The 17,133-nt window shown below is 40.0% G+C and overlaps 1 protein-coding gene across 1 annotated transcript; it reads left to right on the plus strand.

Moving 5' to 3' along the window:
* The first annotated feature begins 1,542 nt into the window (after positions 1 to 1,542).
* ZNF774 (zinc finger protein 774) lies at positions 1,543 to 6,255 on the plus strand. Its single transcript, XM_007945134.1, has 3 exons — positions 1,543 to 1,646; positions 4,241 to 4,347; positions 5,015 to 6,255. Exons 1-3 carry the CDS (start codon positions 1,543 to 1,545, stop codon positions 6,253 to 6,255), a joined length of 1,452 nt encoding a protein of 483 aa, XP_007943325.1.
* Positions 6,256 to 17,133: the final 10,878 nt, after the last annotated feature.

Raw genomic sequence — 17,133 nt, forward strand, 5'->3', positions numbered from 1 at the left:
CTTGCTCCCGGAGACCCGGTCCCTTTCGGGAGGTTAACAAGGGAGCCGTCTGAGCCCTAGTGACTGGGTTTTACCCCTTTCTCCTGCTCTTCTGGCCTGCTACTCTGTGCTACGCCCATGCTTACCTTGCTCCCGGAGACCCGGTCCCTCTCGGGAGGTTAACAAGGGAAAGTGTTCAGTGCAGACATGCAATGACATGAGACAAAGTATATTATGTGAACTGCTGTATGAAAAGTGAATTTACTCTGTAAATCTTCACCCAAATCAAAAAAAAAAAAAAAACTCGGTACTTTACAAATGACCAATAGCAATGTTTCTAAATGTGTAAAATGTTTTCAGAAAAAGTGTTTGTGTGTATAATTATTCTAGGAGTATGCAGGTGCTTTGATAAGTGAAACAGAAGATGTGAAAGAGTGAAACCTCCTCGCCCCAACCTGGTCCCTCCTCCATTGAAAATGCAGAATTCTTTCTAGCAGGTGAATATTCAGCCAACTGGCTTGTGTTTGTTTTTGTTTCTATTGGAAACTCTTTAAGGGAAAAGTCTTTATGTGTTGTTTCTTTGTGACTCTTAATGCTTTGCAGCATTTTAATTATTGGTTGAATACTGATCCATCCAGTATTCAACTCTTGACCATCTCTTCAAAAAATAGTTTTTTTGTAATACTACTATTTGTTGTATTAATAATGATTGTGTTTGTGTCCCTAGCATTCTGTTTTGTGCTTCTCACTCACTGCCATCAAGTTGGATCCAACTCATAGCGACCCCTTCCTTGGGTTTCTGAGGCAGTATCACTATGGAAGTAGATCACCACTTCCAAGGAGTGGCTGGTGGGTTTGAACTGCCAGCCTTCTGGTTAGCAGTCAAATGCTTTAGGCACACCATACCCATTGCATTTCACTTATTTTGCTGCTTACCAGTATCTTAAAAAAAAAAGAAAAAGAAAAAGCTTTTAAAGTCTCATTTCTGACTCCATTAGACCTTGAAATGTAATGGTGCTCAGGACAGTTTTCTTTGAGGCTCTGCATGGTCTGTCCTTTGAGGTTGATATCAAAGCACTGGGCTACAAGGCAGGAAGAGTCAGCTGTTTTCATAACTAATAGGGGCATAATTAAGTCCACAGTTTTTGAGCTTGCTGAGGAAAATGTAGTTGGAGAGACTCCTAGGCTTTCCAGAAATTAAGTTATACCTGCACACTATCTTTTCTTTTTCTTGTCCTTGATGGGCAATTTATTTCTCAAAAAGGTAAGGTATTTAAAAGACTAAGTGTTCTGAAGATGTGTATAGGAGGACTGGGCCCCTCTTAGTGATGGGAAAGTTGGCTAAGGGAAGAGCTATGGAAAAATAGAATAAGAAAAGCAGCCAACCTTCCTATAGTTAACGGAATTTACCTCAGAGCTCTTCTAATCAGGAGGATTTTTGTTTGGGAATAGTGGTAGCCATGGTGGCCATCTTTTAATTTTAAGACCACATGAGAATGTCCTGGAAGCTATTGATGTATACTGAGGTCTCTTCCTTTAGAAGGGAACTCATGACCCTAGATGATGTGGCTGGCAACTTCAGGGAAGAATGGTTTACCTGGATGCTGCTTAGAGAATTCTCTCCGTGGATGCCACCCAACACAGTTAGAAGAATGGGCTTTCAAAAGGTAAGAATCCTACTTTCTTTTAGAGGTAAGACTTAGATATTTGAGAGAACCCAGGTCTGAATGGTCTGTGTGGATGTTGTTCTCTGAGAGCTCCAGATCTCTGTGAGATTAACTGTTGCCTCCCTGTCTGAAAAAGACTAACTTCCATTTTTATGGCGCTTTATGGTTTGCAAATGTTTTTTATATTTATTGTCTTGTTAATATCTTGCCACAACTCTTTCATATATGCGTTATCACCCCCTCTTTCCAGTTAAAGACATTGAGGCTCAGAGGAGTGAAGTGGCAGAGGTGAGAGTCAAACCCAGGTCTTTATGGAAAAGGGGGAGCTCTCCTGATGTTATTGTTTTCTCCTATCACATAAAAAACACTTCTAGTGCTCTTTCTAAAATAGCGTGCTACCTCTTCCCCTTCTTTACTTCATATCAGTTATACAAGGAATATATGCTTATTGAAGAAAAAGACAAGTAAAAGGAAAACAAAAGTCATCCCTAATCCCACCATTGAAAAGTTATTATCCTTCTAGTCTTTTTCCTTGTTGTTGTTGTTATGTGCCGTCGAATCGGACCCGGCTCATAGTGACCCCTCCTTGGGTTTCCGAGGCAGTATCACTACGGAAGTAGATTACCCCATCTTCCTTCTGAGGAGTGGCTGGTGGGTTTGAACCGCCAGCCTTCTGGTTAGCAGTCAAGTGCCTTAGCCACTATGCTACCAGAGGTCCCAGTCTTTTTCGTTAGCAGATACATAATTAAATATAAATATATAGAGAGAGAAAAATTGGAATCATATTGTACATTCTACTTTCTTACTTATTTTATTGTTAACATATGAATACAACAATAAATATCTTCCTGTACATCATTTAAAATAACCATTTACTATTTTGTTGAATTAAAAAAAAAAAAAAAAACTCACTGCCATCGAGTTGATTCAACTCATAGCGACCCCACCTTGGGTTTCTGAGCCAGTATCTCTATGGAAGTAGATAGCCCAGTCTTCCTTCTGAGGAGTGCCTGGTGGGTTTGAACTTCTGGTTAGCAATCAAATACCTTAGGTACTACACCACCAATAGAATACAATAATTTATATTAGGTTGAACTTTATATTTGCCCATTTTTTGGACAATTTTGACCAATAAAAATGGCAATTTCATTTCATATAGTTCAGTTAAATATATATTTCTTGGTGGCTTAGTGCCTAAGGCATTTGACTGCTAACCAGAAGGCTGGCGGTTCAAACCCACCAGCCACTCCTCGGAAGGAAGGCTGGGCAATCTACTTCCGTGGTGATACTGCCTCAGATCTGAAACCCAAGGAGGGGTCGCTATGGAGTGTGTCACGTTTTGATTTTGTTTGTGGTAAGACATTTAGCTAATTTCCAAATTTTCACTAATGTGATAATATCTCTTAGCTAAATTTTTTTAAGTGTTATTTATTGAAGTATAATTAGCTAGTAATTAGTCATTTGTACAATTTTTATCATTTCCTTAGAATTTCCAAAATAGAATTGCAGATCAAAGAATATGTATATTTCTAAGGTATTTGATATTTTTGCCAAATGTCTTCCAAAAAGATAAAATCAATTTATTTATACCCACAGGCCTTATACGGAATATATTGAGAATTAACCATTTAATCCTCACAATAACCCTATGAGGTAGATCTTATTATTATCTCTATATTATAGATGAAGACACTGAAGGGGGAAAAAATGACACTGAGGCACAGAGAGTTTAAGTAACTTGCTTAAGGTCATTCAGCTAGTAGGGCAAGATTAGGATTTAAACCCAGGCAGTGTGACTCTTAAGTTTGCACTTTCTACTTCTGCAGTATATCATTGTTTTATAGGAGCCCTCGTGGTAAAATGGTTAAACTCTCAGCTGCTAACCAAAATGTTGGCATTTCAAACCCACCAGCCGCTCTGCAGGAGAAAAGATGCAGCAATCTGCTCCTGTAATGATTACAACCTAGGAAATACTATGGGCCATTTCTGCTGTCATAAAGGTTGCTCTAAAGCCATAATAGACTCAGTGGAACACAACAATAACATCATTGTTTTAATTTGGATTTCCTTGGTTACTGGTGAGGTTAAAAGATTTTTCATACCTTTATTGAATTATTTTTTCTTTTGTGAATTGCATATCATGTCTTACTCTTTTTTTTTTTTTTGAGTGTTTGTCTTTTTTCTCATCACTGTATTGACTATTGTCCTTCTGGGAAAATTTTAAAGCCCAGCATTATAGTTAACTTCCTTGGTTCTTTCTAAGGGTGAGGTCATGACAGCTTTGCTTCTGATAAAATTATCTCTCCAAATGAGTTTGGCCTTGAATCTTCAGGGATGAGTTAATGTGGTACTCTAGGGTTTGTATCACCCACGTATTATTTATTTATTTATTTTTAAATGTGAGGAAACTGGCTTTTTCTCAGCCTTTTGGGGAGATGCCTCTGTTTTATCACTTCACCCTGTTGGCCTTTTGATGTGACCCATTAGATTTTCCTTACGTTTCCTCTTTTACCTGGGGAAAAAAGAAGGACTGAATTTTGGTCTGGCCTTGTGTAATTGGCTCAGATTAACATACTGTGTCTACCTCTGTGTAGGTTTTCTAACCCAAGTATCACCTCTCAGCTAGAGCAGAAAGAAGAATCGTGGGTACTACAACTCCAAAATTTTGAGGAGACAAATATCCTAAGGGAAAGTCACACAGGTAAGATGTGAGTGCTTCCTGTGAAGAGGAAACTTCGCATTTCAGCCTTTGTTTAGATGAAGGATTTGGAAAGCTGCCCCAGACTTTTGTTCTTACTACTGTTGTTGTTATGTGCCGTCGAGTCAGACCTGACTCATAGCGATCCCTACTTGGGTTTCCGAGGCAGTATCACTACGGAAGTAGATTGCCCAACCTTCCTTCTGAGGAGTGGCTGGTGGGTTTGAACTGCCAGCCTTCTGGTTAGCAGTCAAGTGCCTTAGGCACTATGCTACCAGAGCTCCTGTTCTTATTACTAGAAATTTAAATTTGATTTTTCTGACAGTCAGTAATGACTGAGTGAAATCTCCATTTTAAGTAAGCATTTCTGTTTTGTATAGACTATAACATTTTTGAAAGGAGTTGCCTAGTTTTGCCCAGAGATACCACATATGGTATCTCTTGAAGAATATCAGGGTATACTTGAAGATTCACCTGGCCACCTTAAAATAAAAAAGTGTTGAGAATTCATGTTTTCTGTGAGCTTAATAAATTTTAATAAACTTTTCACAAATGGTGTATGATCAAATTAAGTGTAGTCTGATGCTGAAATGGTCATTTTAATCTTTCTTACTACTTTCTGATGTTTTTTCCTGGTGATTGATAACTTTATTTTCTATTATTTTTTCAGACTTTGAGAACCAGGTGGCAAAACTCAATCAGGACATTTCTGAAACAGCAGAACAACGTGGAACATCCTCAGAAAGGGCCAATAAAAATATTCCTTATTCTCCTAGTTGGGGAAGAAACTGGGAAAGGGACCTTGAATTAGAAGGACAACATGGAACTCTTCTAGGAGAGGGCCAGCAGGAACTCTTTTCACAGGAGAGGGATTTAAACAAGCTCTTGGATGAATATGTAGGAAAGAAGCCTGTGTGTGCAGAATGTGGAAAAAGCTTTAACCAGAGTTCCTATCTCGTAAGACACCTGAGAACCCATACTGGTGAGCGGCCTTATAAATGCACTGAGTGTGGGAAAGGCTTCAAACAGAGTTCAGACCTTGTCACCCACCGCAGAATACACACAGGAGAGAAACCCTACAAATGCACTGGGTGTGAGAAAAAATTCAGCGACAGCTCGACACTCATCAAACATCAGAGAACCCATACAGGTGAGAGACCCTATGAGTGCCCAGAGTGTGGAAAGACTTTTGTACGGAAGCCACACCTCATAATGCACCAAAGAACCCACACGGGAGAGAAGCCCTACACATGCCTCGAATGTCATAAGAGCTTTAGTCGGAGCTCAAATTTTGTCACCCACCAGAGGACCCACACAGGAGTGAAGCCTTACAGATGTAATGACTGTGGGGAGAGTTTTAGCCAGAGCTCGGATTTGATTAAGCACCAAAGAACTCACACAGGAGAACGGCCCTTTAAGTGCCCAGAGTGTGAGAAGGGCTTTCGAGATAGTTCTCATTTTGTGGCTCATATGAGCACGCACTCAGGAGACAGGGCTTTCAGTTGTCCTGACTGCCATAAAAGTTTCAGTCAGAGCTCACATCTGGTCACACACCAGAGAACACACACAGGTGAGCGACCTTTTAAGTGTGATGACTGTGGGAAAAGATTCACTGACAGCTCTGCCCTCATTAAGCACCAACGGATCCACACAGGAGAAAGACCCTATAAATGTGGCCAGTGTGGGAAGAGCTTCAATCAGAGCTCCCACTTCATTACTCACCAACGAATCCACTTAGGAGACAGACCCTATCAGTGTCCTGAGTGTGGCAAAACCTTTAATCAGCGTTCCCATTTTCTCACACACCAAAGAACACATACAGGAGAAAAACCTTTTCACTGTAATAAATGTGACAAGAGCTTCCGTCAGAAAGCACATCTTTTATGCCATCAAAACACCCATTTAATTTAGTAAAAAGACTTTAGTGTTTCTGCTATCCCTTTCCAGATTCCCATTTTTACTGTCTGAAGTACCCCAAGTAGAGAAAATCTGAGCCAGGATATCAGTAGCTCAAGTTGGGTGCTGATCGATTCTGACTTTTCCCATGTTATAATGGAGAAGATATACCTATAATTTCCATATATTGTGCTGAACTATTTTGTTCAATAGTTCAAATGCTAGCATTCCTCCAGCATTTTTGAATGGCTTTTGGGGAAATGTGAGTTTAATGGTTGCTGCCTGGTTATGAAAAGAAAAGAGATAATTATGTCTTAGAGATTACCTGTAAACCACATCTGTAGTGGCTGGCACAAAGTATATGGTCAATAAATGATCACATTATTACATCTTTTTTTTAAAAAAAAAAAAAACATTGTGGTTAGGGTGAAAGTTTACAGAGCAATTTAGTTTCCCACTCACCAATTTATACACATTTTGCTTCATGACTTCCCTTCAGTGTAACAGCACTCTTCTCACTTCTTTCCTGGGTTCCCTGTTTCCTTTTTCCCATCTTCCTGCCCCTTCCTACCTTGTGAACTTTGTTTTTGGTCAGATGCTGCCCTTTTGGTCTCCTGTGGTTGACTGTTATGAGGAACACATTCCTCGTGGGTGTCATTGTTCACTTTATAGGCCTGTTTATTTGAAAAGTGATCTTCAGGAGTAGGCTCAGTTCCAGGTTTGAAGGGTGTCTAAGAGCCTCTGGGGCCGGGTGCGGATGTGGCCTGACCGTGAAACTCCCCTCTTTTTAGGAGCTCTGGTGGCATAGTGCCTAACGCATCTGACTACTAACCAGAAGGCTGGCGGTTCAAACCCACCAGCCACTCCCTGGAAGGAAGATTGGGCAATTTACTTCTTTAGTGATATTGCCTTGGAAACCCAAGGAGGGGTTGCTATGAGTCAGACCTGACTCGACTACAGCGACTACAGCAGGTTTAAGAGATGTAGTCTTGAGGTTCCACCAGTCTTCATCAGACTAGTAAGTCTGGTCATTTTTTATGACTTTGAATTTTGTTCTGTATTTTTCTCCAACTCTGTCCAAGACCTTCTATTGTGATCCTAGTCAGAGCAGTCAGTAGTGGTAGCTGGGCACCATCTGGTTCTTCTGGTCTCAGGCTAGTGGAGGCTGTAGTTTGTGTGGTCCATTAGTCCTTTAGACTAATGATTTCCTGAGTCTTTTATGTTTTCACTCTTCTTTGCTCCAGACAGGAAAAGACCAATACATTATTATTATTAGTGATTAATACTTAAGATCTTTTATAAAGCCCTTAATGCAGTGCCTGTCCCTTAAAAGGCATGGATTGTACATGGTTGGTTGCATTTATCAGCCTTAGTACTAAATAAGGAAATAGTGCAGGCCTCCAAGGCCAAAACTTGTAAGGAGTTAGATTGGAACTAGAAGGTTTGTACTGTTAGCACAGGGATTTAATAAAATAGAAAACTCTTTCCCGATCTAGTGCTAGTCAGGCATTAGTCACCAGATGTTTCATTGCCACAACAAGGCAGAATTACTGTAGAGGATGTTCTCAGTCTTGCAACAGAGAATTTCAGAAACTTTTTATACAGCCGTGTATAATATAGAGGTTTGCATATGCATTTTTTCCTCCCTGGAGTCTTGGAAAATATGATGAACAAGCCAGAGATACCTGGAAGAGGACTGTAAAACTGTGAAAATGAAATTGCTGAAAATGTACAGTATTGTTGCTAATGTCTTTTAGCAAAGAATGCTGGTTAATATTTCTCTAGGTGTGCCATTTTCTCTCACAATGAAGGAATTCTTTTCTTTTATAGGTTGAAAAACTAAGGCCTGGAAATGCTAAATGACTCATTATGGGTCACATAGTTAACAGAAGAGCCAGGATTTGGCTTCAGGTCTCTAGATTTCCAGTCTGCAGTGCTCAACTACATGGAACATACCAACTTTGGGATTTGCTAGAGTGCTTCTGAGACTATAGGATTGGGGGACCCATATTACATCTCTTAACCCAGTCTGAATTTGGAAATGATGAAAGGAGTTAGCTTCAATTCTAGGGAGTTGTATTAGAATCCTGTGCTGAGGGCATCTCTGATCCTCATGCAGTGAGAGTGGAGAGGTAAGGGTAGGTACAAGAAGTTAATGGGGGAGTTCAGTGGTTACCACTCTTTAAAGAGTAATGTGGTGGATGGGAGGGTTTTTACCTTTCAAGTCTTCCTGCATCAGTACAGACTGAATTATTACTTTGGTCTTGGAAGACTAGTTCATTTTCTTCCATTATATGGAATGCCATCTCAGTGTTACAACTCACGGGGGATAGAACTCAGCTAATTTAGATCGTTCTTTGAAATGTTAATTAGGTAATTGACTAGAAAAAAGAAATATGGTTAATTCAGTACAGTGGTTCTCAAACTAGGGGCCCAGACCAGTAGCATCAGCATTACCTGGGAAATTGTTAGAAATGCAAACTCTCCATCTGAAACCCAGCCTCCTGAACCAGAAATTATGAGAGTGGCACTCTTTTTTTTTTTTTTTTTTTAATTGTGGTTTGGGTGAAAGTTTACAGAGAAAATTCAGCAGTTCACACACACGTTGTCTCATGACATTGACTACAATTTACCCCAATGCAATAGCTCCCCTCCCACTTCCTCCGATTGTTACCTCCTCCCCGTGCCCATCCCTTCATGCACTCCTGCCCCCTGAACTGTCTCCCTGTGCATAAACAGACCTTCTTTCTCCCATGATTGTTCTCTCCAAGAAGTGCATCTACCTCAGGTACATGCTCAACTCATGTGCCTGTCTTTTGTTTGGCTGGAAGCCACAGGTGTGGGTTCAATTCCAGACCTAAAGGGCAGCTAGGGACCATAGCTAGCCAGTAGTTCCACCAGGCTTTATCAGACTAGCAAACTTGGTCCCCTTTTTTTTTTTCCTTCCAAATGATTTTGAGTTTTGTTTCACATTGTTCTGACTCTCTATCCAGGATCTCCTACATAATCCCCCTCCGAGTGGTTGATGGTGTTAGCTGGGCACCATCTAGTTCTTCTGCTCTCATTGTCATATAGGCAGTGGATCACGTGTACCAGTCCTGAGGACTAATTGTTTCCATGTGTCTTTGGTTTTCTTCATTCTTCTTTGCTCTGGATGAGGAGAGACCCATCGTTGCATCTAGATGGCTGCTTGCAAGCTTTTAAGATCCCAGTCACTACTCACCAGAGTAGGAGGTGGAACAATGTTTTGTGTAGTATGTTATGCCAGTGGAGCTTGATGTCCCCTGTGACAATGGTCCCAAGCCCACAGGTTCAACTACTCACTGTGAGGGTGGCACCCTTAATAAGCCCATCAGATGATTCTGATGCTCAAATTTGAAAACTACAGCCTTAAAATTGAATCTTCTGAAAAAATCTCCAAACCCACTGCCATTGAGTTGATTCTGACTCAAAGCAACCCTAAAGGACAGAGTAGAACTGCCCTATAGGGTTTCCAAGGCTATAAATCTTTACAGAAGCAGACTGCCTCATCTTTCTCCCACAGAGCTACTTGTGAATTTGAACCCGCCAGTCTTTTGGTTAGCAGCAGAATGTTTAACCACTGTGTCACCAGAACTCCTCTCTTTTGCTAAACATAGAATCCTAGTATTACTCCTTAAAAAAAAAAAAAAAAAAATTGGGCCAATCCCCTCCATCGCAGTTGCTATGGGGTTGATTCTGACTCATGGTGACCTCTCTACTTTGCAATTGGTTAATGTATTCCTTACAAGCCTTGATCTAAAGTTCTCCCCCTTCTCTATCATATTTTTTGAAGAAACCTGGTTAATTTTCTCACATGTATGTAATTTGTAAATTGCATCCAATGATGTCTTTCAACAGACTCCTGTGTACTCTGCTTTCCTTTCATTGGTAGCTGGATATATAAATATGACCAGATTTGGAATTTTTGACAAACTGATATTCCATAGTAATCTTAAATACATTCATCAGAAGGTGCATAGTGTTATCTTGTCTCTCTTGATGCCATTAATAGTCTATTATTTTATTTGGGGTGGCTAAATGGTGAAATACATACACATACATACATACATATATGTGTATGTATTCGGAACTTTTTATTACGGTTTGGGTGAAAGTTTACAGAACAAATTAGTTTCCTATTCAACAATTTGTACACATTTTGTTTCATGACATTGGTTGCAATTCCCACAATGTAATAGTGCTCTTCCCATTTCTCCCTGTGTTCCCCATCTTCATTTGTCCTTCTTTCCTGCCCCTTCCTGCCATCTGAGCTTTGTTTTTGGTTAAATCCTACCTTTTGGTCTCGTATGGTTGATTGTTCTGAGGAGTGTGTTCCTCTCTGGCAATGGTAATATTTAATTTTATCATTTCTTCTTCAATTATTAAGTGAAATACTAAAAATATTAGCTGGAATACTTCTATAAGGAGAACTCCCCTTCATCAAATATTTGAGTTTCCTGAAGTACAGTTTATATAGGAACAATACAATAATTGCTTGAGTAGAACTCCTTTGTTTTTGTCTTTTAATGTTCCTAATCTTGGCCTCATGACCTAAATGGATCTCTAAGCCCTTGCAGTTAGACATTCTTTTCTTATAGGAAATTTCTGAATGGGTAAATCTCATAATAACTTTTCTAATGACCTTATTGCTTTTCTTTCCTGCTACTCCCAGTTTTGCTGGGTTCCCTTAAAGCAATGTGCTTAATAAATACTTGAGTGATTCCTTAGGGATGGAATCTCGGACATGCAAATTAATATTTCCCAATGCTATCCTGGCCTGAAACAAGAGAGGAAACTACATCCCCATTTGGGGGGAGTGATTTTACATCCCTTTTGTAGCACTGTGAGGAGCCCTGGTAACACAGTGGTTAAACCTTGGCTGCTAACCAAAAGGTTGGTGGTTCAAACCAACCAGTTGCTCCGCAGGAGAAAAATGTGGCAGTCTGCTTACTTAAAAATTTACAACTTTAGGAATCCAGTGGGGCAGTTCTACTATGTCCTATAATGTCACCACAGGAGTCAGAATCGACTTCATGATAGTGGATTTGGTGGTTTGGGTTCATGGTAATATGAGAGTATACCATCTCCGTTTTTAAAAATCTACTCAAGGGTTGTTCTTAAGCAAATGAATATGTAGGCAACAGCAATGATTTATAACATTCAGATGAGAAGGAAAGGGAAGAGTTGGAGATAATTTATGTGAAATCTAGGAGTCCAGTCTCTGGGGGTGGAAGTGCTTTTGGCTAAGGGTAAAAATGGAGAATGAGAAAATACAGAGAGTTGAGTATGATAGCCCTAGAGTGACATTCTGTAGAGAATTTTGCAATTAATTTAAAATGTTTTAGAAGGGTGTCCCACAAGAGGGAGCCAGTTAGAAGACATTAAGCGAAACAAAAGCTACATTATTAAGACAAGCAGGAATAACTACAAACCCAACTAGGGGTGACACACAACTAAGTCATAGACATCATGTGATTTAGGAGGCGGGGTGTGGGAGCAGCACACAACCAGGGGTCAGAAGACACAGCTTCTAGGCTTGGTGTAGCTGTCCTTGGGCTGGTCAATCAAGCTGGGTCTCAGTCTGTGAAACCAGATAAAGATCCCCTCTGGCTCTAACAATTTATGAATCTAGGACTCATAGACCTCAGGACTGTCTGATACAAGTTGGCTCTTCCACAGGCACACCTTCAAGCTCAGAGGATAACAACAACAACAACAACAAAAAAAAAAAAAAACCCAAACTCACTGTCATAGAGTCGGATCCAACTCCTAGTGACCCCTCCTTGAGTTTCTGAAGCAGTATCACTACAGAAGTAGATTGCCCAACCTTCCTTCCAAGGAGTGGCTGGTGAGTTTGAACTGCCAGCCTCTGTGATTAGCAGTCAAATGTCTTAGGCACTATGCCACCAGAGCTCCTTCTGAGAGGACAGAAGCATGTAATCTATAGCTCAGGTCCATCTCCTACTCCTCGGCCTTCCCTACGTGCTTGGAGCAGGGGTGGAACCTCATAGCTGCCAGCAGAGTAGGCACATTACCTCCAAACTAATGACCTCCCTGAGCTCCAGTCCCTCCTATTGGTACCTCCCAACAGTATTTTACAGACACGGGTCACTGGCTTATATAGTATAAACCTGTGAAAGCTGGATTCTGTGTAAGGTGGAAACCTGTCAGAGAAGGAAAACTAATATTTTCCACTAAAACGTGTGATAGAAAAGTGGTAAGACTACCCTGTCAAAGGCAAAACACTACTGAGACTGGGAAGAACAAGGCAGTCTTGTCGCATTCTGTCTGTCACAGGTTCCTATTTCACAAGGTGATAGGAGAAAACTCACATATATCAAGGTGTCTCCTATCACCTTATTTCCAATAACAGACATGTCTATCCTGAAAAATGTGAGCTACTAGAGTACAATATGAACTTGATTTGTGTGCCCCGCCACCTCTGACCCACCAAAAACTCCAACCAAACTCACTGCTGTCGAGTCGGATCTGACTCTAATGACCCCTCCTTGGGTTTCTGAGGCAGTATCACTTCAGAAGTAGATTGCCCAATCTTCCTTCCAAAGAGTGGCTGGTGGGTTTGAACCACCAGCCTTCTGCTTAGCAGTGAAATGCCTTAGGCACTATGCCACCAGAGCTCCCTCTCTGACTCACAGAGCCACTAAAAACCAACCCACTGCCACTGAATCAATGCCAACTTATAGCAACCCTATCAGATAGAACTGTCCCATAGGGCTTCCAAGGCTATACATCTTTATTGAAGCAGGCTTCCTCATCTTTCTCACATTGAGCAGCTGGTGGGTTTAAACTGCTGACTTTTTGGTTAACAGCTGAATTCTTCAACCGCTGAACAACCAGAGCTCCTCAGAGAGATAAGCAGGGGATTCTTAAATGCTATTGGTAAGAGTGGAGTTAACTGACTTTTCATATTTTTTCTTTTTGTTTCCACCCTATGATTGGACCATTAGCTTTTATACCTCCCCTCTCTCCTTCACCAAGCCCTATCAGTTTTACCTCTCAGATTCCTCTCAAACTTGTGTTTCTCCATCTTCACTGTCACCCTCCAGTCCAAAACAACCACTACCTAAATTCCTGCAGTGACTTCTTTTCACAGAAGCCAAAGTATTCTTTTAAAATCCTAAATCTTATCACATTACCCTTCTGCTGAAAACCAACAGCTTCCCATTGCTTTTAGGATAAAGACTCAAATCCTTAATCTAGCTACAAGGTCCTTGTGGTTCTACTCCCTTCCCCCTCCAGAAGCTTCTAACATCACCTTCCTCTTGCTCAATTTCAAGGTTGTGTGCACCTTCGGGCCTTTATACTAACTATTCTCTCTACTCAAAGTGTCCCTTGCCCAGATCTATGTTTAGATTCTTTGCTTACTTGTTTATTTGATCTTTGTTTATTTGTCAATCAAGTTTCTGCCTATAATTCACCTCCTCATTTACCTCCTCATTATCACATCTAAATTAGTTCCCCTCCCCCAGTAGTTACTCTCTATCACAGTATCCTCTTTTATTTTCAGTAGGGGCCTTCTACCTGCCTGGTGGGAACTCTGGTAGTGTAGTACCTAAGGCACTTGATTGCTAACCAGAAGGCTGGCAGTTCAAACCCACCAGCCACTCCTTGGAAGGAAGATTGGGCAATCTACTTCGGTAGTGATACCACCTCAGAAACCCAAGGAGGGGTTGCTATGAGTTGGGTCCAGCTCCACAGTACATAACAACAACAACAACACCTGCCTGGTAATTCCTTGTTTATTTGTTTTTGGTAAACTCTGTGATAGAGGGGAGTCATTTCTCTTGTTTGCCATTCTTTCCCCAGCACCTAGACCAGCAGATACTCAATAAATGTGTATTGAATGAATTAATGAATGAATACTCACAAGTAGGGAACTCATTGCTCTAGTATGTAGGATGCATAAAAAGTAGCAATGTGAGACAGGACTCTAGGGATGAGTAAGGGCCACATTAAGAAGGCTCTTAGTGGCCAAGCTGAGGAGTTTGGATACTATTCTGTGGAGAATGGGAAGTTGTTGATGACTTTCCAGTGCTGGAGAGTCATGATCAGTGCTTGAGAAAGTTTGATTTGGAGTATATGTGTAAGTCATATTTATAGAGAGAAAAACTGAAAATACTGAGACAGTCCATGTAAAGGGATTAGCACAGTGTCTGGCACATATATAATAAAGACCACTAATAAGTGGTCTTTATTGCCAAGCATTGTGGCAGACACTACATGTAGTTATTTCCAGCGCACTCATGTCTGTCTTTTAATAGGGCTTCCCACATCCAGTATGTCTCTAGAATGGGACTATCAAGGCTCTTAATTTCCACATCTGAGAGCCTCATGTTATTCTTCTTCCCATACAACAACTCTACTTTTTGATCCCACTTATATATGCTTCTTAAAATTCTCTCTTTGCTTGGTTGGTTGTGAGATAGTTCTCTCCTACATTCCTAGATACTGTTTTTCAAATACCTTTCCTCGCTCCTCTTCTTGATCCCTTTAGATGTGCCTTAACTGCTCAACTTTCTGTCCTTTGGTTCTCTTCTCTTACTTTCTTTCTTTCCTGTTCTATACACTTATGACTTCAACTGTCATCTCTCAGAACATTGGTTGAGCCCAACCTCTCTTTTGAATTTCAGGCCTACAACTCCAGCTGCTTGCTGGACACTTCCTAAGGTGGCTTGCTGTTTTCCAAACCCAGAATCCTCAAGTTACATTCAGCAGATCTCCCGAAAGCATCCCTCCTAATCTTTCTCTTTCTACAAGTGACTCCAGCATTCTCCTACACACCCTTGGCAGAAACCCTTTGGTCAGTTTGGATTTTCCTTTCTCCCTTGTTTCCTGTTTTCTGCTGGTGCCAGGTCACATAGTATCTGCCTCTACAGTGTTTCTTTTTTTAAAAAATTACAGAAGCATCACATGCTTGTTATAAAAATAACCAAAAATACAAAAGTGACCAAAGTAACAAAAGTGAAATTCCTTTTCCTTTATTCTCTCCCCACTCCCCCTGGTCTCCCTCCACAGAGGTCCACTCTTTAATAGCCTTACATGTGCAGTCTTATTCCTAGCTCCTCTTTTACATGCCTGCTGCCACCATCTGAACTGAAGGGACAGTTTTTCATTTGGTCTTCTTGCTTTTCTTTTCAGTTTTGTTCAACAAATATTGAGTGACTACTATATACCAAGTCCTGTGAAGATAAAAAGATATGTGACCGTAGATTAAAGAGGTCCACATTTAAGAGCTGTGTAACCTTGGACAAGTCATTAATCTCTCTGACCTTATTTCCTTATCTGTAAAATGGGTAAGATAAATTCAGTACCTTTTTCATGTGGTTGAGTTAGGGTTAAATGAAATCATACATATAAAAATCTTTCTGTACTATATAGTACGTTGTAACTGCACCATAAATGTCAATGATGACAATAATAATGATGATAAATTCCTTAAAGGAATTTATAATTTAATTGGGAGACTTGGAGAATAAGAACAACCTAGGTGAAGAAGGATGGGAAAATGTTTTTTGGAAAAATGGAGACAAGCAGTTTGACTAAAATAAAATGACTGAGGTTCAGAGTTGAAATGCTGAAGAGGTAAGAGCTTGGGTTCTCTGAGACAGTGTTTCCTGAAGTGTGAGCCAAGAACCACCTGCGTCAGTCTTACCTGGGAGCTTGCTCAAAATGTAGACTTAGTGGCCCTGCCTCTGACCTGGTTGGTAAATTCGCACAGTGAAATATGTCAGGGAAAATGAACAAGCCAGAGTTATGCATCAACATGTATAAGCCTCAAAAACTCAGAATTAAGTGCAAAGAAAAGACATAGAAAAATACATATAATAGGTGTGAAAATACAATAAAGGCAAAAAAAAAAACATAGACAAGACAACAACACATTATTTAAGGAATAAGGACACACATACTGTAATGAAAAGCAAAGAATTTATTATAGAAAATTCAGGATAGTGGTTAACTAGAATGGGGGAGGAGAATGTTAAGTTTCTATCAAGCTGGATGCTGAGTACACAGTTTTTTTTTAAATTATAATTTAAAAAAATAAGTATCATTTATACACTTTTAATTTACAATATATTTCACAAAATAGACAAAAAAAAGGAAAACAAAATACTCTTCCAGAGACTGACTTTTTCCACTTAAGTTTCATGAAGTTGAATTATACTGAAAGAAAAAAAGGCAGCCCAAGTACCTGGGCTGGGAGAGACACTGGGGCAATCCCTCCATTCTTTCAATCCCATAAATAGACTCACACATTTTCTCATTTTTCCATAAGTCAAATAACAAACTCTTATGCATATGAATTAATGCAAATAAATGTCCAGAAGATTATAGACCTAGTCTATAAACAGACACATAATGCTCTCATGAATGTCTTTTTTTCCCCCCAGAAAAAAATGTTTCTACATTTTAAATTATTTCCACGGGGTGTGAACATTTTTACAGCTCTTTATACTTGCTGCCAAATTGTTTTCTTAGTGCACTGTACCAGTTTACAATGCTACCAGCAATAAATGACTACAAGTTTCACTATATCTTCCCTCATCTTTGAAAAACAGTTTTGCTAATTTAATAGACACAAATTTTACATATTGTTTCAGTTTTAATTTCTTTTATTACCAGTGAGCTTGAACATTTTTTCATGTTATCTTCATTCTATTTATTTTTTTCTTATTTCTTCTGTTATACATCCAGTATTAAAAAACCTAACTTACTACCATTGAGTTGATTCTGACTCGTAATGACCCTACTATAGGACAGGGTAGAATTGCCCCATAGGCTTTCCATGGCTGTAAATCTTTACGGAAGCAGACTGCCTCATTCTCCCACAGAGTATAAGATTGGGAGGGG

Source organism: Orycteropus afer, unplaced genomic scaffold (assembly GCF_000298275.1).
Source record: "Orycteropus afer afer isolate SDZICR_OR568_19922 unplaced genomic scaffold, OryAfe1.0 scaffold00132, whole genome shotgun sequence".
NCBI classification, from domain to species: Eukaryota; Metazoa; Chordata; class Mammalia; order Tubulidentata; family Orycteropodidae; genus Orycteropus; species Orycteropus afer.